Raw genomic sequence first — 26,951 nt, 5'->3', positions numbered from 1 at the left:
CAGGAAGCCTGACACTTCAGCAAATGCCTCTGTCCTTAATCATAAAGTTGTTGTTTGTAAAAACCTTTAGTTCATTCCCGTCAAGCAATAAATAAACAAAAATAAATAAATCGTTACCATAAAATTCATTACTCTGATAACATTGTATACATGTGTCATTACACCGATGTATTCACTTGTAATTGGAGGCTGTGTTGCAGACTGCTTATACATTTCAAAATGATACATGTACATGTGCAACATACGGTGATGGCTTGGTTGATGACATCATCGTTTAAGACAATGCTAATTTTCTGCTATGACACTGGCCAAAACTGGAACAGAATGACAATGAATTGATGTTTGTGCAGTTTCTGGACTGACAGTTTGAAATAATATCCAATTTTAAAAAAACCTGACTCGTCGATTAATCTGTTGATTAATTAATCTGCTGATTAATTGATGAATCCGTTTTTTAATCAAGTATTAAAATAATCGTTGGTTGCACTGCTAATATCCAACCATCCATCCATTTTTTAATCCACTTATTTGTGGCGTAGCCAATCGCAGCTGTCTACGGGCAAGAGGCCGGCTACACGCGCGAATATCAAATACTTAAAAACTGGTCTTATAAAACCAGCAAACATGCAAACTTCTGTTTGTCATCAGACAGTGACGATACGTAACTTTTGACAGTAGCGTCTAATCAAAACTGCTCAATTGATGCCATTTGTTTTACCACAGATGCCCTCTTGACTAAACGCACACTAAATCGGACCTTGTTCCATTTGATCTGTTCTCTGGACTGAATAATCGCATCAAAAGGAAGCAGATAAAATGTGAATGAATGTTGCGGTAGATGAGACACACGTTAGTGAAAGAAGCTTTGGGACTTGAAAGGTGCTTCATCGATGGCAAAGTGAATAACAGATGGGCAGATGAAAAGTGAGTCATCTGTCTGTTCTCTGACAACAAATTTGAGCACATCACAGGCAAACAAGCAGGACCAAGGCAACACACCCAAAAAAAAAAATAAAAATAGTGAGCTGAGAGAGCTTGAAGACACTTTGACTTACCGCCAAGGCCTGCAGCCTCTCTTTGTGGAGCTGAGCCTCCTCACACGACATCCTGAGAGGGGAGAGCAGGGGAGAGGGGAGGTGGGGAGGGTGAAAGGAGAACGAGAGGTGAGACCTCGGGAGAGCTGGGGCTCCTAAATACGAGAGACTCTGATGGCGGGTCGGGGAGGTTGGGGGGGGCGGGGGGTCGAGCAGAGAGAGCACGGAGGGTGGCCGGTTCAAGTGCTTCCTCCAGAATAATCCAACAGGCAGGAGACAGCAAGCGGAGACCTCTCATTCACTGGCCATGAGCCTCCCACTCTCTGTCGTGATCAACCGCTCTTTCTTTTTGGCCTGCCGTCTCTCCTCCCATTCGCCCCCTGCTTCCCTCCCTCTCTATTTTAGGCAAGAGACCGTGTGTGTGATTAAACAGCTGGGAGGAGCAGCTGAGGGAGAGGGAGGGAGTGACAGCGTATGGGACAGGGTGAGATGTAAGGGAGCGGGACGAATGCTAAGGGTCACAAAGAGTAAAGTGATATTGGGCAAAATTGTTTGTAGTACCCATCTGAGCTGATACTGGATCAATGTATCAGCTGCCTCCATCATTTGCCACGTAAAGTGACATCCAATGCCCCCCCCCCCATCCAAAATCTACTTTCCAGGATGCACAGCATATTTTCTGCTTCTAAATATTTGAGCGGTTTGGACAAGCTCATCAATCTAGTCTTGCCATCGTGGCAATGCCAAACACGAAATCTTGCCGTCGCCCCGCGTTGAGAACAAAAACTATCGGTAAAGAATTAATTTGAAAATTCTCCATTCGTGAAATCAAATGCATGCTTGAGAACGACCAACATTTTACACAAAACTGTGTTAAGCTATTGAGTTTGAACTGCTGTCAAGAAAGAAATTGTGCATGGAAGCCTTGACTTAACTCAATGACATTTAACAATGTTAGATTAAAAAGAAAGACACCAATGCCGCCTTCAGTTTTTTTTCAAACGGCACAATGTCTATTAGTGTACTTTTCTTTTGTGCCAGGTAATAAAAAAAAGACCCAATCAATAATACAGTGACTAAGGATGTGTCATTCAGTGTCACATCGATAGATCAGGGTCATCCGTTAATGATCAGCCAAGCAACTCTTTGCCTGCATTTTCTTTGCTCGGATGAATCCCTACGAGTTTTACAAAGAACACGCCACTCTTGTTCCCGAAAACAACGTGTACAACCATTTCCAGATGCAGCAACAACCTCATCGGGGTGACGTCATTAGGATGTGCCCTCTAAATTTTTTTTGAATTTAAAAAAGCCAATAAATGGAAGTGCCAGACAGGCTCGTATGAGCATAAAAGTATACGTGAGGTCATTTTACCCCAGAAACAGCATGTCATTGAGCCCACCATATCCGTCATTGGATACTTTTTCAACGACATCCTTCCCTCGTCAGCCTGCGTCTCCTCCTAAACATCCGAACACTTTCTTTTTCTGTCCTCCTTCATTCCTCTTCCTACTTTCTCTGCTTCCTTGCAGAGCTGAACATCCATATAAGGAAAAAAAAAAACTCCAGCAGTCATGACGGTGGATTCACTGGGGAATACAGAAGCATGTAACATGCATACACATATACCTGTTCTGTAGATGCAAACGCGCTCAAAGCATAAATGGAATTTGGGCGGCGAGAAAAACAATACAAAACGTAACAACGGTTGGACGGGAGTTGTCGAATGTTCTGTCAGTGCTTCTTACAGTTTGAAAATAAATTTGTTTGATTTGCATTCCATTTGCCTGCCTTTTAACTCTTACTCTGGCGCCGCCCTTTAATGGCTCACTGTACATTTCAGATTTCATTTGAACTCATTCAATCCCAACCATTTTCACTGGAGCAACCCCCTCAATCCCAATGTTTTACTGGATTTTGACTGATCTTGCAAGGCCCACAGAATATTTGGTTCTAATGCTATATAAACATGGAACCTACCAAAATAAAGGTTGGACTCTCTTCTTTCAGCAGAAAAAATAATTTTTGTTTCTATCTTTTTCTATTCTTCAGCAATCGGCATTACAAAATGGCTAAGTTTCATGAAAATAGCGATTCCTGGGCAAAAAACGGAGAAAAAGAGCTTTTTGTAAAAACATGCATTTCAAGCACGTGAGGCACCACTGCCACCTACTGGTCGTTTTTTTCCACGATTTACAATGCAAACAGTTTATTCTCATTCACAGATTGCATCAGACCTTCTTCCTCTCCATGACGCAAAAAAAAAGAGACGTACAAGTACGGCCTTGGTAGGCGGGGCCTAATTTTAAAAAGACGTACAAGTACGTCTTGTGGAATGAAAGAGTTAAGATTCTTTTTTTTTTCTTTCCGAGTCTTGAAATGGTCTTGCCCCAGCTTGTCTCTCTGAGCTCCTCCACCCCAAACCCATGCCCATATTTAAAACTCATCTTAAAATTCATTTTTAGTCTTTGGCTTTTGAGTCAGGCTGAGACTTGGTTTTACTTTTCCTGTTTTGTACTTTTTACTGTCCTCATTATTCATATTGTTGTTGTATGACTTATTGTTGCTTCATGTAAAGCACTTTGCATCCAGCCGTGGTTGTTTTAACCCATTGAGGGACAGCGGTTACAACAGTGGACTTTTTATCGTGTTATCAGGTTACAGGGTGCATGAAAGGGTTAAAGTGCTCCATAAATACAATTTAGCTGAGTGAAGTTGAGTTGAGTGTTAATTCTTTGAAATTTGAGCCGTACATGTCTTACCATTAATCATCATTTCAAATTTCTCAAACATGTTCACCGTATCTGCTTTCCAAAGTGACCATATAAAGTTCTCCAGTTCACTTTTGATGATACAAATGAAACTGTACCCATACTGAGACACATGCACATGTAGACTATTTGGTGTCCTGTAGCCAGACAGAGTTGCGCAGCTGTCTGCCTTGAGAGCGCGCAGCAGTCAAAGGCTTGAAGTCTGTCTTTTCTCTACAACCTGGAGTAACACCAATCTCACGATGAGCCTGCTCGGCCTGCACACACAGTCATTCTCCACATGCTTCTTTTATTCATCACACCCTTTTCAAATTCCTCAGACCGCATTGTTGTGTTCTGATACAGTCATGCCCTCTTTCTTCGTCATCTCTGAAAATTCTGCCACCCGTCTCCACGATCCTTTCAGGTCAGTTTCACCGTTGCCCACCTCGAGAGACAACGGCATCATTGTTCGTCTGCATCGCCACGGCGACACAATGACCTCACTGCGCAGTCAGCCCAGCTCCTCCCACCCTCAATCCCGACTCAGACGTAATGGCCTCCAGATGTGGAACCAGAAGCAGAATAACACACACACACACACACACACACACACATTGAGGAAAATAACAACATCCACTGAGCGGAACGAAGGCAGGGGGACTCAGTAAATATCCACAAATAAAGCAAATTGGAACAGCTTGAATGTGCGTGAGTGAATGTTGAACCTCAAGAAGCTATTTCTCTGCTAATGAGAGTGCTAGAGCTTGATTACATGCATATTTAATGTATCAGGGAGGTCTAGTTGTTTACATGTGACATAGCCTGCATGACATCTCTGCTTTCATAGTACACTGAAAACTTCAACAAATCTGGAAGCATTCATTTGACTTTTTTTTTTGGGGGGGGGGGGGGCGCTTGCAATGTATGCAATGCAAAATAGCTACTTTCAATTGTGCCCAACATACACACATACACACCCAGGCCTGAAAAATGGACTCTTCTTAGTAGAGGATTAGCGCCAAGGTCAGAACATTGATTCCGGTGTAAAATTGTAGGCCTCCTACGCAATAAGGTATGGACAATGTTGACGGCCAAGAAGTCACACTGTCAAACACATACCAAAGTGTGTCTCTGTGTTGGTATGAGAAGTTCTTTATGCACGGGGATGGGGGAGGTCGGAAGGGGGGGCTCCATTTATGGCTCAACTTTAAGATAAGATATCTTTGGCGATCCAAATAAGGACAAGCAGTAAAAAAAAAATGCATGAGTGGATGGACATCACTTAAAGAATCAAATTTTTATTTGATTCTTTAACCCTTTCGGGGACAGCGGTTACTACAGTGGACAGCTGATCATGTAAACAGGTTACAAGGTGCATCAAAGGGTTCAAGAAACACATGGCAAATCAAATGTGCTCTTTGTTATCTGTTCAATGTTGTGATTCGATTCTGTTTGATATCGCCTTTGTGGAATATTGATGAAGCAACAAAATCCATCCCAGGGTTGCGGCCATTTTACCACTTGCCGTCGATTGAAAATGACAAATGATCACAGCTGCTCAGGGCTCAGGTAACGAGCATTCAGCGTCAACACAGCGTCACGTGACTGGAGACATTTCGAGGCACCGGGATTTCTTGGGGCCACAAGGGATTTTCTGCTTTGGCCCAATGCTCAGTCTGTCGCTGACTGGAGGAACAAATACACATACTTAAAAGGGACATCAACTCCAAAATGTTCTTCGCAGTCATATTCTGACCTCTTTTCTGAAGTTGAGCCATGATTGTTCTAACCTGAGCCCTGAGCAACTGGGATGTCATTTTCAGTCGAAAGCAAGTGGTAAAATGGCCGCCCCTTGAGCTGGACAAAATCGGGTAGATTTTACAGATATTACACAAATGCAATATGAATCAGAATGCAAGTGCTTAGATTAGAAGGGCTGCATGGAACTCAAGATTTTTTTTTAAGGTTGACACCCATGTCAACATGTATGAATCGCATGAAGCGGCCTGCGGATGTGCTGACACAAGCAGGTCGACTGAAACTGCAAGCCTGCACGTTGTCAATGCCGAAAATGCAACACGACACATACCCTCAATCACACATCACTGACTGCGCCGAACAGAATTATTGTGGTCAAGTTTGAGGATAAGAAGCACCCCAAAGAAAAGGAGGAGTCGTACATGTACACGTGATGAACGATGGTGACAGATTCTATGGAACACTTTGCTGATTGCACGGTGCGCCGCAGAGGAAGAGCGAGTGTGCACGAGGGTATAAGGCAAGGGAGGAGTGTACACCGCGTTCCGCGTGTCTCCTCCAGTCATGACTGAGCAGCAAGCTCACCATGACGGGGCTCTGGTTCCCATGACGACCCCCTGTCAAATCGGAGGGGCGAGAAATGGAGGAGAGAGGAGACAGACGCCTGCCAGGAAAGAGATGGCAAAGTGTCTACTCACCGTACTGTCGCCATGCCGTTCCTCTGCAACGGTGCGTCCGACATCATGGCCGCAACACCCTCGGCTCTTCTTCTCTTCTCCATCCGCCCCTTTCTCCGTCCCCTGTCCGCCGCCGTCCCTTTTGACGGAGGTGTCTTTCTTCTTCCTTTCCTCCTCCTGCCCTCTCCTCCTCCTCCTCTTCCTCCTCCCCGTCCTCCACAGCGTCTCCTCCTCCTCCTTCCTCCTGCCTTTTTAGTGAGTGTTTGTCACGCTATCGGTCAGTGAAGCTGCCGCAGCTCCGGCAACCCTGCATCACCCTGCTTTCGAAGGGATGGAGTGGAGCATACTGTGTGTGTGTGTGTGTGTGTGTGTGTGTGTGTGTGTGTGTGCATGAGAGCGAAAGCATTTTGCAGGGTCACATTAATGCCAAAGGATATGCAGAATAAATACGCTCTCCTCTCTGTTATTGGTACAGGCCCTGCTTTCAAAAGGAAATTTACACTAATACTCATTGTGCCCGGTGATTACCGGCAGATTAACCAACCAACCGTCCAGAAGCCACTTCTCGATCTGTCCAGGATGAGCAATAAACAGCACATGGACGTCTTTAGGCAACGGGGAACTTTTCAAGCCCCACTAATGTGGCCAGACGAAACTAATTTGGAAACACACAAACATAATCTGGCCGAAGATTTACAGCCTGCACCACACTTGGAGCTGCTGTCTTAGTAGTAAAAATGTTTAATGCTCACAATATACGGTAAGTGCGTCCCACAAAGAGGAATGCTTCACATTGGATGTATTTGTTGATGTATTTAATGACGTAGCAGTTTATTATGCTTTAAACCACATGAAATCACATTGAGACGAAATCCAGTAACACTAGCAAAACATCTTTTGACCATAATTTGAGTGCATGTTGGCAAGGGATACCAGACGCTTCACCATGAGGGATTTTTTTCCCCTTCAGCAAATGAAAGCTACAATCATCTTCAGAAATAAATCGGAATTTTTTTTTTTTTTAATGAAACGGTGAACGTCACGATCACAAAACACAGTTGCAACTCTTGGCTGCGGCCTTCCTGTGCTAAATTTGTGAGCATATCCTAAGCTCGAGCACATGGAGTTCCATTTGCGGAATTCTAAGTAGCCAACAATGAAATTCTCATATTATTTTGAAAAAGTGAACACCATTTCCGCAGTGAGAAGTTCGAGTGAAAGCCACATGAGAGGTTTTCGTGTGCACAAAATGTTTCACATTCTTGAGTGACGCGCACTCGATATCAAGTCCTCAGGAGTCACTTTCTTTTCTAGTCTTATCTGTCTCTTCTCTGTGCCCTCCATGGCTCTCATCCATGTGGCCGCTCCTCAAGCTGAGGTCGTGACCTTGCATGGCGAGCACACATGCACACTGCATTATATTCACAGAACATGTGATAACTTTTTATGAAGTGACTCAACTGTAGTAAGGCAGCAAGTAATGAATTATTTTGCGGATTGAAATTTGAAAAAGTCACAGCGGTGAAAGACAGCAAAAAAAAAAAAAAACTGACGGTAGAGGGAGTGACTACAGCAGCCCCAGTATGGCTGGTTAAGGAAAACAGTGCCCTCTTGTGGACTGTTGTGCAAAAAATAAGTGACAAACCTTTTTGAAAGTGAGAGGTGCTTCTTACCTACTGAGTAATTACAAGAGCTAACAGACTCACAATCCTGAAACAACACATTTGCTCTGTGAAGCAGCCTGTTGATGACCCCCTTTTCCATCGTGTTCACGTAATCCTGACTGCAGTCAATACATTCTTTACATCTGCACTAATGACATCCGCGGAAATAAAATGGAATTTACATTAAATCAGAGTGGTATCACTTCATGATACATTTTTATGATTCTGACAACTAATGTTAATGTTAGATCAATCTTCGTTATCCCCCCCCCCCCCCAAAAATAAAAATAAATACTCAATATTGCCAAACTTGTAATACAATGCAGTGCATATGAAAACAACATGCATTAATAGAAAAACACCGTTAGGGGGCACTGTCATTCAGAGTTTCAGGTCGATGCACAATTAAAGCGGAAAGCAAACCCGCCTTACCTGTAGATATGCAAATCTATTACCAGCATTGAATTAATAAATACCGTGTCCATTACGTCTGGCTACATTGTGAAATAAATTAATTAATTTAAAAAGTGAACTTTTTTAATAACTAAATCATTTTATTCAATTTTAATGTTGATCAATCAATACATTTCAGTGCATAATTTGATCTCAGAAATCAGGTGAAAACAATTAGATTTTTTTGGTGGTGATTTTGTGAATTTTGAAAAATGGGAAAACATTGGTACGTTGGAATGAAATGAATGTTGGAAATTGTCCTCAAGGTGATTTGAATAAGAGGAATATTTCAAATGTGAATCGGAAATCCTTCACATGATTATTAAAAAAAAAAACACCGGTTGTCAGTGGCATTCCAATGTGAAGCATTTATCCTCCACACAATGAACAGTGGAGCTGTGCGACCCACTTCATCTGAGTAAATAAGTGCTGATGAAAAATTCACCAACGTCTTAGGCAGAACTCTGGAGAAGATAAAGCACGATGACTTTCTTCTTATTGGTGCAAAGTCATTGAAACTAATTAAAGATTAAACAACTTTTTTTGTTGTTGATTTGAGCAGGACAACCTCAGCAATTGTTTTCATATCCCAATTTAAACCACTTACCCAGTTGAGGGGAAAAAAATCTTTTAGCTCTGGTGTGTTTGAGGTGACATGAGGCTAAATTCAGAAAGAGAGCAGATGCTGATTAGTCATCATGACTATCCAAATGCTTTTCTGCATCTAGAGAAACAAATCTCACAAAAAATCTAGTTTTAATATTTAATTCTGCCCCACTGGCCACATTGGAGAGACATTTAACAAAACCTGCCAAAAGCTCCATTAGACTGGCATAAATGTGGCAGAGGAGGCATTTCTGATAAGGACAACATAACTGGGGAAGCCCTTGAAGCGACTGACTCAGAAATCCCAAGCAGTCGTTGGGAGGAGGGGAGAGGATGCACTCATTTTAGGGAGCACTCCGTTCACAAAGGTTGGAGGGGGGGGGGGGGCTGTGAGTGCACACTGGATGAAGCCGCGCGTGTGAGGATAAATGTTTCTCCTGCAATTGAAGATATCAATAATTGGGATTTCTGCATGTCTCGTGGGGGTAAGTGTGCGTATCCTGGAATGTGTGTGCGCGCGTGTGCATGTGGGGCTATGGCACGTAGAAGAAGGCCAAGGCCCCCGGGACAAACGTGGCCGCTTACCCGCTTGGTTGCCATGGTGATGAGGAGATGAGAAAGGCTCTGTCGGAATTGCCATTAAAATGGAGAGCGGCGCATGTACACATTCGTACACACACACACACACACACTCGCACGCAAGCACGCACACACACGCACGCACGCACACACACACACACACAGAAAAACAACACACTAGTGATTTAGGGTGATGTGGGCTTCTCCACAGAAGGGTCGTTACGGTCTTTTTTTCTCTTTTTTTATTTAACTCAGCACTCTGATTGGTCTAAGCCATGCCTAATGACATTGATACGATTCCCTAGGGACAGAGTGTGTGCATGTCAGTGTGAATGCAGTCCGATTAAATGCATGTGTGTGTGGGGGGGGGGGGGGCATGCACCACAAGTTAGAAATGATATATCTTTTGGTTCGAAGCATTCATCACTTACTACAAAAGGCCAACCAATAGGACTGGTCCAGCGACAAGTCTGGATAGCCAAGCTAGAACAATACATAGCTAAAAACAAACTGAAAAAAAGTGAATAAAAATACTTGCTAACACACATTGGTGCCCCAAATTACATCACAATGCTAACACATTATTTGGTGAGGTCATCCTACTTTGTACCTGAAAGCAGATTAAAGGCATGCAGATGAAACACACTGAAGATTTGATGTCATATTAACCTGGAAGCATTATGACTTCACAGTCACTGTAAAGCTCAACACAGGAGCTCAACCTCCAGATTCTTTGTCATAAGGATGACATAGTTCATGCCGTTGTCGTCACGTCTCGACGAGATTACTGTAATGCCCGAGTCAGCCAATCCTCCATTAAGTGTCTCCAGTTGGTCCAAAATGCTGCTGCTCGCCTCTTGACTGGTGCTCATAACTTCTACTCTGGCATCCCTTCACTGGCTTCCTTTAGATTTCTTTGACAGATTCTATGATTTGTTTGATAATATTTGCTCCTCCGCCCCGAGCAACCTGCTCAGACATGTCAACCACTTCAACCTATCGTCACAAACAATCGTTCACAGACAAATTCCCACCATCACGGAATGGGAGGTGAGGCATTAACATAAAATACAAAGGCATGCCTTCCCCGAACAAGATTTGTGCTTTATTATGATTTGACTTGACTTAGCTGGCATGCGTTTCTTGCAAGTATTTTCAGTTGTGCACAGGATGAGCGGCCATTACATTTGCATTTACATTTGCGGTGATGCTGTGTTCACTGACCTATAAAAGCTGTGAGGGAGGAGAGGAGCCAAAACAGAGAGTGAGAGCGAAGAGATCCGAGAGGATACTCATAGAGGGAGAAGCGGAAAGAAGCCTGCCAACGTGGGTGTCATATTTTAGCGTTCATTTTCCATACATGCAAATTTATATGATTTATCACTGAGGCCACCAAAATACCTGAGTGGAGACCGAAATCTGTTACATTTTATTTTAATTTATTTTTTACATGTTCATTCAAATCATAGAGGTGTACACATACACAAATGTAAGTCCACATGGACCTTCTGTTTGTATCATTCTCAGTTTGACACTACATTGCCTTGAGCAACTCTTTCTCTCGTTCGCTCGCTCTCTCTCTCTCAGTTTGTGTTTGTGTATGTTGAGTCACGTTGCCTCCATAAGCATTTCGCCCTCCCAGTCGTTAATGGAGATGAATGTCGCCTCCACCTTCATCGCTGATTTAATCACGCAAATAGGCCACCACGCTCACCTTTTGTCGCATGTAAAATTCTGAGAGACCGCTCTGAGGCCCGCATATGGATTTGGGCTTGCGTGACACTATATTTTATACGTATTTGTGTTGCTATCATTCGGAAGTGTCCTCAAAACTGGTCACAAACTTGAATGTTATCAATCTCTTTATTTATGTATTTGAAGCGCATCCATCCAGCTCTGCATCCAGAAAACATACAAATATGAAAATAAGCTGCTGACAAAATAATGGGAAACCAAATCCAAAAACAAACAAATGACACCCTAAAAAAAAAATCCTCACACTCAGAAGGGGAAAAGTGTTACTTGTTGTTGCCATGGCAACCATGGAAAACTCCTCTGTGACATCATATTGATGCTTCTTCTTGGTAACATCTGTTCCTAGAGGGTGAGCTTTGTTGTGCATTAGGACGAAGCACATTGTCATGAATATATAGTGCAGGCGACTGGTAATCACATCTCATTGTAGAAAGGAATTTGCAGTGGGTTGTTTCCCTTGCTGCACCACATCTCCCTTTACATTCCTCTTTTGGTCACTGCCTGTCCTTCTGCCGAATGAGCTTGTTTTGAGGGAACCGAGCATTCCTACCACTGGCATCAGTTTGTTGGTTGCCCGGGCAACCATGCAGCCTAGTTATTTATAGCAGCAGGTCGGCACGACTCCCACGAAAAGTGAAAACTGTGATGGGATGCATTTTTTTGTGTTTTTTTTTTTTCGAAGTGTGTGAGCTCACCTCAGAGGAACAGGAACTGAAAAGAGAACTAAGAACAAAGTAATAGTGAATCGATTTCAGTGGTATAAAAGTGAATCAAATCAGAAATTGGATTCATTAATGAATTCATGATATACAGTGTTCTAATGTAATGGAAAATTTGAGGTGATTTATTCAAGTTTGAGCCGCTGGTCTCCTTCAGGCATACCGTCCTGCTCATTAGACACCCACTCACGTCCACGCCAATTAGCACCAGACAATAATCCCATCAAGGTCCACAAATAACCGATCACTTCACCAGACATTTTGTGAAGGTGTGTTCTGTTCCCATATCCTGCCTGCTCGCCCAAAGGCAACTGGGATAGCCTTCAGCGTGCAGTCATTCTCAGGCGGACGTAGAAGGAAATGACACACACACACACACACAAAAAAAAAAACACATTTGTCGGTAAAAGATATGCTAATATCTACACAATTAATAACAACTGAAGCATGTCATTCTGTTAAATAACACCCACTTACAAGAACAAATCACAACGGCCATCAAGCAAATACATTGCATGCATGAGATTCGCCTGAGTGTATGTTTGCAAAGTGCATTTGCAAAGTCTCCACGGGAATGCTGATCACAACCGAGGCAGTCTGTTCCATTGCCATGGAAATGGGGTGAGCACAAGCTTAGGAGACTCTGAGAAAGCAAAGACCGTCTGATCAATACACCTCTCCGATAATGAGGCCACAGACACGCACAAAGCCCAGAGGAGCACAATGCGATACGGCAACTCCGGGATTGTGCAACTGCCCAAGTTTCCTTCAGTAAGTGGATCGGAGCTCATCTTCAGTAAGATATTCAACGATCACATTCAACACATTCTGCAGTGAGCATTTTTGAGTCTCTCACACAAGTCAAAGTAAGATAAGATAAGAAAACCTTTATTAGTCTCGCAATGGAGAAATTCCCAATTCCCAAGTAACAAAACATGTTAAAAAAAATTATGCCACGTAATGAATTTGTTCATCTACTTTGGGAGTATGTTCTCCCCGACCGGGCATGTGTGGGTTTTCTTCGGGTAATCCGGTTTCCTCCCACATTCCAAAAACATGCGTGGCAGACTGATTGAACACTCCAAATTGTCCCTAGGTATGACTGTGAGTGCGGATGGTTGTTCGGCTCCGTGTGCCCTGCGATTGGCTGGCAGGGTGTCCCCCGCCTACTGCCCGAAGAAGGCTGGGATACGCTCCAGCACCCCCCGCGACCCTTTTGAGTATTAAGCGATTGGAAAATGGATGGATGGAAACTTCGGAAGTCCAAAAAAACACGACAAGCTCAGTTCATCCTTTCTATCCACCCTATCTATCCTATCCATCCCTTTTCTACACCGCACATCTGCACCCACGAGCCGGAGCCTGTCCCGGTTGACTTTGAACAGAAGACATTTCAAAATAAAGTATAAGCGGATCGCATAATGAATACGCCTCCCTGCGTTTTGTTCTACTCCTCGTCATGTAAGTGAAACTCTACACGAGGCCGTTGAGTCTGAGTGAAGCTTTGTTAGCAGATTAAAAGACTAACGCCAAGCTTCCAGTGGATGACAAACTCCGAGACGAGGTCTAAGCTGATATTTCTGTGTGTGCGTACACAATATATTGTGTAGTCCCCGAGGCTTTTGATAATTCAATAAACTCCAAAATTAGTGCTTGCATATGTGGGGTAATTTGTAATGATTAAAAAAAAAAGACCTCAGTATCACTTTTGAGGTTAGATTGTGTCCTAGAGTCTGTTCCGCCTATCTTTTTTTTTTTTTTTAATCCACCCCCAGAGCTCCTCTCTTTCACCAGGATACTGCATTTGCATACTTGCGACTCCGTCATCTACAGTTATTTGGACAGCACCCAAGTGACCTTTCTCTTGTCAAATGAGCGTCACAAAGGCCCGCGTGCGTGCAGATGACCTTTTTTTTTGGAAAGCAATAGCGAAAAAACATGGTTTAAATGTTTTCTTCTTGACTCCCGCTGAGTTATTTGGACACAAATGCCTCCGTCTTCAAGCTATCGTGAGCAATTGTTCAGTGCTTATACGGAAGAGAGAATAACATCATGTCGCCGGTGGAATACATCAAATAAATGGCTTCTTCCGGGGGTGCCTTCAAAACATTCGCAAGTAATGTGGAATAATTTCTCTGTGGAAATATATAACAACAACAAAATGTGGCTAAAATAACTGATTCATTTTCCGATTTGTTTATCCTCACAAGGGTCGCGGGGGGTGCTGGAGCCTATCCCCGCCGTCTTCGGGCAGTAGGCGGGGGACACCCTGAACCGGTTGCCAGCCAATCGCAGGGCACACATAGACGAAACACCATTCACGCTCACACCTAGGGACAATTTGGAGTGTTTAATCACCCTGCTATGCATGTTTTTGGAATGTGGGAGGAAACCGGAGTACCCAGAGAAAACCCCAGGCCTGGGGAGAACATGCAAACTCCACACAGGGAGGCCTGAACTGGATTTGAACCCGGCCGGTATATCTGTGCTGTTTGGTCGGCGTGCTAACCACTGGACCACCAGGCCACTCGCTAAAATAACATGTTTTATTTATTTATTCCCATATGTGAGTGTACCCAGTGGTACCTGCACAATCAGATCTGTTCTTCAGACCAAATATAATGCGCCGACTGATGCCGCACAACTCCTTTTGAACATCAATTCCCAAATGTTTTCTGCTGCGTTTGGTTAACGTGACGGGAGCCCTCAGAGAAGTGAGCCGGGCAGGAAAAAGCCGAAGACGGAAGACCGGGTAGACAGAGGACAGAGGGTAATGTAGCGTGCCATCTAGAATCTAGATCACTGCACACACCAATGTTTTCTTCACTTTGGCTTCAACGTGCGTCACAGTCTTCCATGTTTTGGTACCACTCCATTTCTGACAGTTTTAATCACATAAGATTCATTATCTTCTGTTATTATTCATTCTTGCTGCTGGAGGCTGTAAATTTCCCCAGTGTGGGACAAAAGGATATCTTATCTTATCTTATGGGATGTATTTTCTCCATCTATCAGGCATATAAAGAAAATGCTTACTGTTCGTTGTCACATTACCAAGTCCAAGTCACAGCATGTCATGTAGCGTCTTACGCTTTGGTTTATTACTTTGAATCTTGTTTTTTTTTGGGGTGCTAATGTTCTTTTTATGTAGCTTTTGTCACATTGCGAGGTGGTGGAGGAACCCAGCAGTGTGAACTTGACGAGTTGCATTGATAAAAAAACAGAAAACTAAATTCAAAACAAAGTCCTGAAAACAATACAAATCCAAAGTATCAAACAAAAACCATGACTAAAGCAGGAACTATCCAAAACCGAAACACGGCCAGTAGTGATGGGTCCAGCGACACCGATGCATTGACACATGCGCCGGGCTCACAGAGCAAACCACGTGTCGATGCATGTGCTGCTTCATTACGTCACGTGATTGACACGTGAACTGCATTGACACAGTCCAGGCTTCTAATTGACACACCGGCTGCGTTGACACAGTCCAGGCTGCTAATTGACACATCGACTGTGTTGACACAGTCCAGGCTGCTAAGTGACACATCGGCTGCGTTGACACAGTCCAGGCTGCTAATTGACACGTGAACTGCACCGGTGCAGTTTAGACCGCATCGGCTGCTTGGCACAGTACAGGCTGCGCCACTTAGTCCAGGGGGCGTCGACTCAGTGCAGAGGGCGTTGACGCAGCAAAAGCCCGCCGCACAGTGTTTATAAGGAAGCGGGTTTGGCGACACAATGCCACCTGCCGAAACATGCCAGACCTCACTCACGCTCGCTTGTCGAAGTTCGTGTCAGTGCAGACTTCGTGTTCGTGCCTTGCCTTCCTTGCCGATTATGGAGCAGAGACGCAAATCATCCGCCGTGTGGGACAATTTTGATGTCCTGGAGAATAAGGTATTATTTATTTATTTATTCAAATCGCCTTCTGTCGCCGAGAGCGTCTCGGCGAGAGGCACTAGCCGAGTGCCTCTCAGATTATTGACGTGTTGTACCATTCTAATCCGAATACATTTCAAGGTAACTCTTAGTTACTTCTTATTCACATTTCATTACAGGTGAAATGTCGAATTTGCCAAGTCAATTCGCCAACAGAAGCACCTCCACCATGCTGAGGCATTACACCCGTTCGCGATACACCCGGTATTACGCCAGGTATACAAACGTTCACTCATCTTTTCACGGTTGCTATGTTGATGATTAATTGACAATCAGTAATTATTATTGGTTGACTCTCCACTCCATGTTTGACAATCAAGGTTCCAGGAAGCAGCTGTACTGGAAGGACCAACACACTTCTTTCCCAAACCTCTCCCACCTCGCAAAGGAGTTCCTTTGTACGCCAGCCTCATCCGTCCCTTGTGAGCGTGTGTTCTTCACAGCAGGAGAAATTGCTTGTAAAAGACGCAACAGGCTGAAGTTTAAAACATTGGAGCATCTTTTTTTTCTCAATAAAAATGTGAAATCAAAGCCCACAAGCATCCTCATTCAAATGATCTTCACATTATTTGAACACATTGAATGTTGCAAAATGAATGCATGGATGTGAATGATATTGTATACACTTCATCATCAAATCAATGAATAACCTTATGAAAATGTCTTGGAACAGTTGTAGATGCAAAACCGTGCTGGCAGCTACATAATAGATAATAAAAGAAAAATATCCCAAACCGTAGGGATCCTCCCAAAAACTAAGGATGTGCTGAATAAGAGATCCTTGTACACATACTTTTATTACTTCCATATTTGACCTATTGTGTGGAAATATGGGGAAATGCCAGTAAAACACTGTTTTAAAACTACAATACAAAGCAATCAGAACAATCACTGGCTCCGAATAGACGGAACCCACAAATCCACTGTTTATCAAATTTAACAATGAAATCTCATGACCTGGTTGACTTCAAAATCGCCCAATTAATGTACAAAGCACACAATAACCTCCTTTGCCAAAACATCCAGAAGCTTTTTAAAATTCGAGAAAGTTGTCATAATTTAAGGGGTACTAACCTATACAAAAAAATCCAAAACACGAACAAACATCACGCAAAGGAGTGTATCTGTAATAGGTGTAAATCTGTGGAATGATTCTGAAACGGACCTGTAAAATGAGTAACTCTCTTGCTGAGATTAAAAATGAATTTGAGAGTAGTACAAGACAACTACACAAATCAGAATTAAGCTAATAAATTCGATACACCCATGAAATATAGCAATACATCAGAAATACATTGATGAGATTATTTAATATATTAATGAAATGTAGCATCCATTATGAATATGAGAAAATCGACATATACTTGTGCTCCAATGAGTATAGGTTTGTATATACAGTACAAAGTTGTAAAAATGTATAAGTACAGCATACATAAGGGTAAAAGCATTTGTTGATATGTAGACTTTCTTTTCTATTTTGAAAAATGATCAATTCATATATAAGAAGGGGTAGGACTCTGGGTTTTTTTTACTTCTTTCTACTCCTTTGAACACATATTTGTGATGATGACTATTTTCTTTTCCTTTTTTTATATCTTACCTTCACTTTTTGCCAATTTATTACCGAATTGTATATTTTATATGTTCAATATACAAAAAAAATTATCAGTCAGTTCAGTCTGTTAAGTGGGTTGGATGCAGGGATCTTGAAGGTCCAGCAGGTGGCAGTGGTCAGTGACACAGTATCAGCACAGTATCAACACAGTGTGTCAGTGTGTCGACACGCATCATGAGGCCTCATGGACCCATCACTAACGGCCAGAACAAACATGACAGCGGCAAACAAACACACAATGACCTGACAATGAGTGGTTAGGTGGGGGTCCTTTTATACTGCTAATTACATAACGACCAACAGGTGTGCAGCTGCTTGGGAGCCCTACAGTGCCACCTGTTGGTCACAAACAGAATCATGACAGTTTTGATGACTCCACAGAACAGGTTCATGGACGACAATGACACCAGAAGAGACTTACCTGTCCAATGTACTCCACAATTTGGATTTGGATGACATTATTGCAAAAAATACCACTTCACAAATGTTGGAGATGGAAACAAAACTGTAGGTAGTGCTTTTATACGGCTGAAAATATCTTCTTCTATCTCATCATCTGTGTTTGGGTTTTTTTGTTGTTGTCTTTTTTTTTTGCTGCAATAGGCAGCTGATTTCGAAATATAGCCTATCCTTCAGACTCTGATACTGTAATTCATTACGTCGATCCTGATCTACCGGTAGATCTGAAAGGCATTGTGGGTAGATCAGGTCGACCATCCGCCCTGACAGTTTTTTTTTTAAATCACAATCTTTATTTAATAAGTCAATTACTAATCACAGAAAATCCGTCCTGACAATTATTATTTTTTTTTTTTTATCAGTCCTGACAATGACATTCGAACTTTCTCTGCCACACGCGTCACTGCGCATGCGCATTCAACCCCGCTAATTACTGCACAACTCTCGTAAATTTGAGAATAAGACAGGAGATAAATATGAGTGCAAAAGCTGGACTAAATAAAAATCCGAAGACCTACCATAAGGAGTGGGAGGAGGACTTATTTTTTACAATGTCGTTTCAAAGTGCAATTCTGGAACTTACTCCCAGAGGACAAGTACCCCAACATCAGGAAATGTGCTACCTTTTTGACCACATTATTTGGCTCCACTTATTTATGTGAGTCAGCCTTTTCCTACATGAAGATCATTAAATCCAAGTACCGTTCCAACATGACTGATGAGCATCTGGAAATCTGCTTGAGGCTGGCTATCAGCAGCTACTGTCCAGACTATGCATCCGTGTCTGATTTAATTCAGTGCAAATCGTCAGAGTAAGGTAATTACAAAACATTTATTTGTTGTATTGTGCTATACAGGTTGATGCACTCATGCATATCTTTAATGTACAAATAAAAATAATTCATATATATATATATATATATATATATATATATATATATATATATACTATATATATATAGGGGGCGGCCCGGTAGTCCAGTGGTTAGCACGTCGGCTTCACAGTGCAGAGGTACCGGGTTCGATTCCAGCTCCGACCTCCCTGTGTGAGTGTGAGTGCGGATGGTTGTTCGTTTCTGTGTGCCCTGCGATTGGCTGGCAACCGATTCAGGGCGTCCCCCGCCTACTGCCCGAAGACAGCTGGGATAGGCTCCAGCACCCCCGCGACCCTCGTGAGGATCAAGCGGCTCGGAAGATGAATGAATGAATATATATATATATATATAATGTTTTTCATTTTTAACGTGCGGTAAATCATTTTGACTCAGTCATGTCATAAGTAGATCTCAGGCCGAAAATGTGTGGGCACCCCTGCTGTAATTGATCACATTTTTGTGTGTGTGTGTGTGTTCAGTCTCAGTGCGACAAATGTCCCGTAGACATTGGGCCCATGCTGCCCAAAAATCCAAGAGCAACTTGTGTTCATTTTCGTCTGTTGCACCTCATAATCACTTCAGGCTTCCTGTCACTGAAATCTGCCTTCTTTCTCGTGATTCTTGAGGAGGACAAGTTTCTCATCCACTGTGCCAACCCACGTGAATATGGATAAATACGAGACAGCCTCCCACCGTGAATAAAACCAAGAAATGTTCGTGGGGGTTGTAAAGAGCAGCCTGGCTGGGAATGGACGCACGAGACAGCCCACTTGCACCGAACACAAGGTCCCTCCAGCGAGTTATACACGCTCCGCTTGAGCCCACTGCGCGTCTTGTCCCCGCCCTCCGACGAAGCACAGCATCCGTCCTCATCCACGCCGCGTGATGCCCCTCACATCCACGCAGAGCAACCCATGGAATAGTAGTAGCCGGAGTAGTAGGAGTACGGGAGTGCTCTTCACACCTTCCTCTTCTTTCATGGATTCGCCGTTTTTCGGGAATATTGCTCCAACCCATCGCGGTAAGCGAGCGCGCGCGTGCGTGCGTGTGCGCGGGGACGTCGCGTGGGGGTGCTGTGGAGGAGAGATACGCGCGCGCACACAAACACAAACACGAACACACACCCACGCACACACTCACGCACAGAAGAGTTGGTGTGGCGCTATTGTCTGATTTCGAGGCGAGTTGGGTTTTTAAACGCGAGGGTCTCTATTGCTTGCAATGAAAATGCATCGGTCCGTAAAACACATTCACTTTTCAAGAGTGTCGACCATGTTTAATTTAAAAAAAAATCGGGTTGGAATGATTGTAACGGTCGTGTTGGTATTTTAGGGGAAGACACCTGTCTCTGTACCGGCAACAGTGGCCGTGGATGCGTGCCCCACAACACGCCCAAAACATTTCCAGAATTGCAATCTCGACATATTGTTAATATGTCGTGTGCACACCTCGCACGTCCTTCGGTGCACATTTATCGCCTTTCTTGCATGGCAAATGCAGATAAATGTGGTCCTTTTTCCCCGCCCCCCCAACACTCGAGGCTGGCTACCCGCCCCCTCCCCCTCATACACAACCCCCCCCTCCCGTCCCCCACCGCCCCCCCTCATTGTGGACTCGAGGCGCTGTTGATGCCTCTCGGATCACTCAGAGGCTGAAATCTCACGCCTCTTAAGATGAATCCATGAGCTGTAACCTTGGAATTAATTCAGGGCATCGCCCTCTCTTGCGGCTTCTCAGCGAGAAAGCGCGTTGCATTTGTGCTCCTCTTCATTGAACAGCCGATGAGATCTTGATGGTATTTTCAGATTTGTGACGCACATGTGCGCCTTCTGTTTTTGCGCCGTGATGTTTTTAGCACTGCATTTACTTTTCTTTTTAGTGGGCATACAAAATTGCTCATAATAAATGAGTATGAGCAGAACACAAAAATATATATATATAATTACACATTTAAGTGTCAGTGTGGTACTAATGGTATGTGGAAGAATCTCTGAAAGTTGTCGATTTTGGAGCGGGCTAGACTACAGTGAACCCGAGTAATTGACATCTCTTAGAAAATGAATTTCTTAGTGAAAATGCAACAGAACGTGCACGTATGTTGTCACTTTGCAAGCTGCAAAAATATCAAATGCGACTTTCCTTTAAGCAACGTGTTACTTTTTGACGGTGATGCATAAATATATGGACCACAAAATCTCGATTGCTTGCCATCCACTGACTAGACTGTCTATTGTACCTTCCATTTGAGCTAGCAAATCCAGCAAATCATCTCCATTATTATGCCTATTATTTAGGACCAAGGAAAATGTTAACACCCAGTGAATGGTTGCTCTTACCACGGTTATCATACTGGATGGATGCAAGACGATTTTAAAGAAGTAATTTCATTATATCCACCGCTAGCTTGTATATTAGAATGCACTAGATCAGAGGTGGGCAAACCACGGCCCGCGGGCCAAATCCGGCCCGTTGGTCTTTTGAATCTGGCCCGCCGAAGGTTGGTACACAATTAAGGTTCAATGTCAACGACTGCATTCATTTCATTTGGACTTGTAATGACAGGCATTTCAACGCCAGGTGGCACAGTTACTTGAAGTTGCAGAGCATAGGGAGGAAGGGGGAGATGATACGGAAGCCCGCAGTAGTCAAGCAAATCCCGTTCGATACGACGGAATAATGTACTCTTAAAGTCTGAAAAATGTTCCAAAAAATGCAAAATGCTGTTTTTTAAATAAAGAAATCCAATTAATATTATTTCGAATTTAGTTCACCCTTTTGATCCGGCCCTCCATAATATTTTCTGGTTCTCATGTGGCCCTATGCAAAAAATAATTGCCCACCCCAGCACTAGATGAACAATCAAAAAAACTCACTAGGAAAATAGTGCTTTGTGTTACTCAGAATAATACATTGTGTCCCTGAAAACACCACAAACACAAACACACACACTCGCACACACACACACACACACACACACACACACACACACACACACACACACACACACACACACATGCACGCGCACACAAACACACAGAGTGGATTGAGACTGCAGGAAGGAGTGACTTTTGACCTCACAGAGTCTGGTTATTGATCACAAACACGCATTACATTACACACACATATACACGCACACACACACACACACACACACACACACACACACACACAAGTGATTTAGTGATGGCAGGTATTTGATTACCTCTCGATGTCCGTGTGGGGGTGGGCAGTACGATTTGGGCAGTCGAGGTTTCCTGATTGGGTAATAGATCTGTCAGCGATCCCTGGCTGGATTGATAGACCCGAAGATAAGATAATAACTGCTCATGGGGAATGACAATGTTCTGCCCACACTACTACTTATTTTGTGTGAGTGTGTGTGTGTGTGTGTGTGTACATACATACATACATACATACATACATACATATATATATATATATATATATATATTATTAGAAGGAAATGAAGAAGAACAAATTAGGAATTGTTTCGTTGGTTTCCCAGACATGTTTTGGCGTGATTTATTTGATATTCTGTGAATTATATTTGGTGGATTGGAGTCCTTATAAAATCAAAGCTTTACAATAGTCACAATGTTATTGACTACAACGACTTTAATGGCTATTGTGACTGCACACTGGACGTTCAATTCACGTTAAACACATGTAACAACAATTGGGGCGGTGATGGGCTGCCCACTCCCAAGCCAAATAAGGAGAAGATAATTGATAGATGGAAGGTAACGACAACTGCCACAACCTGAGAATGACTGCACGAGAATTAAAAATGAGAATTAAATGCACGTTTTTCACAACCCACAACAAAGTGTAGCAAAAGAATACGCCAAGGTCAAATGTCTCTTTCTCAACTTGGTGAGTGATCATTCATTCTGTGTGTTTTGCTTTTAAAAAAAAAATAAATGATGACAGGATATCTTGTGGGACCACAGAAGGTCAACTCACAAGAGCTAAGCTCAGCTCAGTTGAGGGAGAACGTAAGAGAGCTTACTATAAATTTAAAGCAGTAAGACCGAGCATTGTCACAATTCTTTTTCCAATATGACTAAACGAATGGTGGGTAAAGTATCTCATGGCTTCCATGGTTGCTCTTATAGGCAAGCATCTCAAGGATAACTGATGCCGAAGCGTATATCAGCTCATTGGTCTCCGTGATCGTTATGGTAGGAATCGCCCTCGATGAGACTTTCAGGTGGTACTTCACATAGCCGTTGTAATCTGTTTCTATACACACATTATATATATATATATATATATATATATATATATATATATATATATATATATATATATATATATATATAAAATGATATTTGAAATGGCTATTTGCATGTGCCAATTTTTTTTAGGAAATGAGGAAAACTAGCATCACATGTGTTAATGAATGTGACCTTTTTTTCTTTTCCTCAAGCCCATGGGTCTCTTCCCACTTATTTATGTAACAACATGTTCATTAGATGTAATAGCATTGTCGAATATCCAACAATGTGACTACTGCCATCTGTTCGTGAAAAAAAAAACAACTGAACTGTTGGTCAACTGATAGAGAACAGCACAATGAGGGAAAGTTGCATCTTATGCCTTTCTTTTTTCACATGAAAGTAGTTCATAAAAAAAAGTCTCTTTAGCCACCCTTAGGTGTTAATAAAGTGCGTCGATTTGAGAGGATATAAGTCTTTATCTCTTCCAGGCATGGGGATTGCAGCCACTGTTGTCTTGTTGATGAGCTGACAAGTAGCTGAGAGTTTGATTGAACTTCTTGATAGGAGTTCCAGGGCAGATTGTAAATAATCTGCCGGCCCTGAGGAAAGACTTAAATAACTGGACTTTGAGTGCTTGAGGGAACGCATCCCCCCACCCTCCTATTTTGATTTGATTCATACATTATGCAAACCTATCTGTGGCTGTTCACCAGTAATAATTTGGGGATATGCAGGATGAGCACCTTTCTGATTTATTTGACTGCTCATGCCACAAAATTCGATCGTCTGAATACAACACAATATAGCAGCCATATTGGATCCTCATTTTGAATGTTAAATTTTTATATCTGTCACGTCTAGATTTGCCACTGAAATCAAATTTTTCCTCATTACCTACCTGTGATTGTGCGCGATATTATTCCCATCCATTTTGCTTGCCCCCCTCTAGAATTCGTTGTTGTCATGTATTTTTCATGTGCTACATTCATGTCTCCTTACATGGAATTCAAAGCACTTTGCAGTCGTGTCTTTCTCGCTCGCACAAATTAACACTCACGGTTGAATGAATGAGGGCTTCTGTGCCATTGTGCTTGTCGTTTGTTGCGCAGTGCAAGCTATTGTAAAGAAAATTTGGGGATTGACTTTCCCTTTAAGAAGGTATGTAAGGAAGCAAACTTTTTTTTGGCCTCATGGTGTGAAAAATACACAAACATGAATCAGAGAACCACCGGGGAGGAATGAAAATACTATTTATAGCATCAAAGATGCTCCATTGGCAGGAGAGGCAGCCATGGGACAGTTCTGTCTGTACAAGAACGTGTGAAGTGCAAATGAGAAACGGAAAAAGACTTGTGGACATTTGTCTCCCATATAATTATCTCACATTGAATGTATAGCCCACAGAATACATTTCCTTAGTCACAAAAAGCTTTTCTTATTTTTAAACAGCCCAAAATGTTTTTTTTTTTTTTTTTTGGTAAATTAGCCAAAGCTTTACACAGAATGCATTTTCAGTCTGGGCGTGGAGAGCTCAAACACATCGCAGTCAACAGGTGGACGGAGAGCTGAACCAAAGACTTCATCAAGAAAATGTACACACTGAATGTGAATGAATTTGAATCAAGCAACCAATATGATGACATCACATTGAAATCATTAAAAAATAGAAAATTAAAAAAAAAAGAAAATTTTGTTTTTGGTAATGAAGTGCTGCATCCGTGAGGGAAAATAGCCTCCACTCTGTCTTTATGGGGCCGACCTTGGCTTTGCAGTTCGTTGGAATGGAATGTCCAACCACCTTTACTTAGTCGTCATGGTTACGGATGGTGTACTTCCCATCGGCCCAGCAATATGTGGGGCTGGATCACTTTGTATGTGGCAGGGCCGCCTACTCAGACAAGCTACTTGAGCACGACAAGAAATAGTGAATTAAGAGTGATATAATTGCTGAATGTCTCCTTAAAGGCAGAAAGAAGAAGAAGTAGAAAAAAAGAAACGGCAGGAAGCTCCGTCATTGTGGCAGTTTAGCTTCATATCGAGAAGATTTAAGATTTAAGAGATAAAAAGCTGTTGAATGCGATATTTCCTCACTCTGTTTTTTTTTAAAGTCAGTCCGGGCCCACTTTCACAAGGAGCAAAGCGACGTTTTGACAAAGTCGTTGCAGCTTGGCTGAGCGCTCAGGACATCCTGATGAATCGTGACAGCGCCTGTAGGCTCCCCGGTTTGATGAACTCGCCTCCGGGACGACTGTCTGATCACCTTTCAGCCCCGACGGTTTAAAGAAAAAAGGGCTCTTGGTTTTAAGCCTCGTAATGTCTCAAAGGTTAGTTGAAGGGTAGAAGAAATATGTCAATATTTGCGACTGTGCCACGTTTGTGACTTGATCCGAGCCCGGAGGCTGCTCTCGTTTTGAAGCTATTAGTGAAGTTAGTGTGAGCTCACTCACGGTGAGTGGACCCTCACCACAAATTCTCTGATTGAACTAATTTGTCACACACCCTCCAGTCAAAGCATACTGTTCAACTGTTAAATTGGCATTTTGACTTGAACTTTTTTGCTCATCAGCCACTGTGTCAAACTGTGTCAAGTGGCGTCTCAAGTCAGCGACTCGGCGGTTCCACTCGCCACAATTTGAATGTTGGCTAATAGGGTTTATGTGCTGCAACCAACATCTATATTCAGTGAAAGTGAAATATTGATATTTGCTATCCCTTTAACTTGCTCAGCACGTTACTCATTTCTTTGTGAGCTGGGTTTCTCTTCGAGTGTGACTGTTGACGGATCAGGGGGTGAAAGAGGAGCAGTGCCTCTGATTGGTTGTGAAGTCACTCATTGTATGTCCTGTGCATGCTCAGCATCATTTTTTGTTTTTGTCTTTAGTTTGATTTAAAACATTGAACAGGGTAAATTAAGATTATTTAGCCAAAATACTGAACAGCTTCTGAAAGTTGATTATGGCAAGGCATATTAGAAGCATAGGTGACTTGCTTTAGTTTTTTTTTGTCTTTTGATATGTGGATTTAGAAATGAATTACATACGTTCACAGGAGATTTCAGATAACCATATTTTCCGCACTATAAGGTGTTTCAGAGTATAAGGTGCACCTTTTATGAATGGCCTATTTTAAAACTGTTTTCATATATGGGGCACATCGTATTATAAGGCGCACAGAATAGAAGGTACAATTGTGGTTGCGGGTGCATTATGCATCCACTAAATGGAGCTATGCTAAAGGGAATATAATAGAATACAGCTTCATTTATATAGAGCTTTCACAACCGCCGCAGCTGTAACAAAGCGCTTTGCTTTTAAATCCTGCGTCCACGAATTCAGAATATTGATCCATAAATAAGGCGCATTGGATGATAAGGCGCTCTGTCGGCTTTTGAGAAAACGGAATGCTTTTAGATGCGCCTTATAGTGTGGAAAATACGGTAATATCACATTTTTGGATGTAACTTTACCAACACTGAATACATACTAAGAAAACAAAAAGACGGAAAATGCTGCTTGTTTTCCAACTGTGAAGTCATTTTGACAGAGGACATTAATATATGAATACATATTTTTAATAATACATTCAAATGAGTAACTAAAGCATTTGGTTGCATCTGAAGTAGGAGGAGCAGAGTTTTCCCAAAGCACGAGAGGCACTCCTACTCATTTTGCTACCTGCCATAATATTAAGAGACAGTGAGCCACGAGAGGCCGATTACACCGTTGAAATGCGCAGAGACGGATCGAGCGAATGTCTAGCAGCAGCATTTTCGAAGAATTTGCGGAGTGCAATTCAATTGACATGTCATTTGGGGCCAACGCTTGCTGTTTTAGTGAACTGG

General features: G+C 42.6%; 2 protein-coding genes across 8 annotated transcripts in view; one reads left to right on the top strand and one right to left on the bottom strand.

Annotated features, from left to right (window-relative positions):
• LOC127590795 (A-kinase anchor protein 2) overlaps positions 1-6,568 on the bottom strand; it is a 63,685-nt gene extending 57,117 nt beyond the window's left edge. For 2 of the 6 annotated variants that reach the window (XM_052050232.1, XM_052050233.1), the window contains exons 1-2: positions 6,245-6,568; positions 1,056-1,107 (exon numbers count right to left, since the gene is read on the bottom strand). In XM_052050232.1, coding sequence (XP_051906192.1) covers positions 1,056-1,107; positions 6,245-6,327 — 135 coding nt within the window. In that variant the 5' untranslated portion in view covers positions 6,328-6,568. The remainder of the gene's footprint in view (positions 1-1,055; positions 1,108-6,244) is intronic. The other 4 variants (XM_052050229.1, XM_052050230.1, XM_052050231.1 and 1 more) reach the window with 2 other exon arrangements.
• A 12,791-nt stretch (positions 6,569-19,359) lies between these two features.
• The window catches only part of plppr1 (phospholipid phosphatase related 1), a 29,999-nt gene continuing 22,407 nt past the window's right edge, over positions 19,360-26,951 (top strand). Inside the window, exon 1 of one of the 2 annotated variants that reach the window (XM_052050312.1) lies at positions 19,360-19,911. The gene's annotated coding sequence lies outside the window, so the exon portion shown is untranslated. The remainder of the gene's footprint in view (positions 19,912-26,951) is intronic. The other variant, XM_052050313.1, reaches the window with a different exon arrangement.

The sequence above is a fragment of the Hippocampus zosterae genome, chromosome 18 (assembly GCF_025434085.1).
Source record: "Hippocampus zosterae strain Florida chromosome 18, ASM2543408v3, whole genome shotgun sequence".
In the NCBI taxonomy this organism is placed as follows: domain Eukaryota; kingdom Metazoa; phylum Chordata; class Actinopteri; order Syngnathiformes; family Syngnathidae; genus Hippocampus; species Hippocampus zosterae.
Note: the sequence above shows the minus strand (reverse complement) of the source record. Positions and strands in the feature narration are given on the sequence as shown.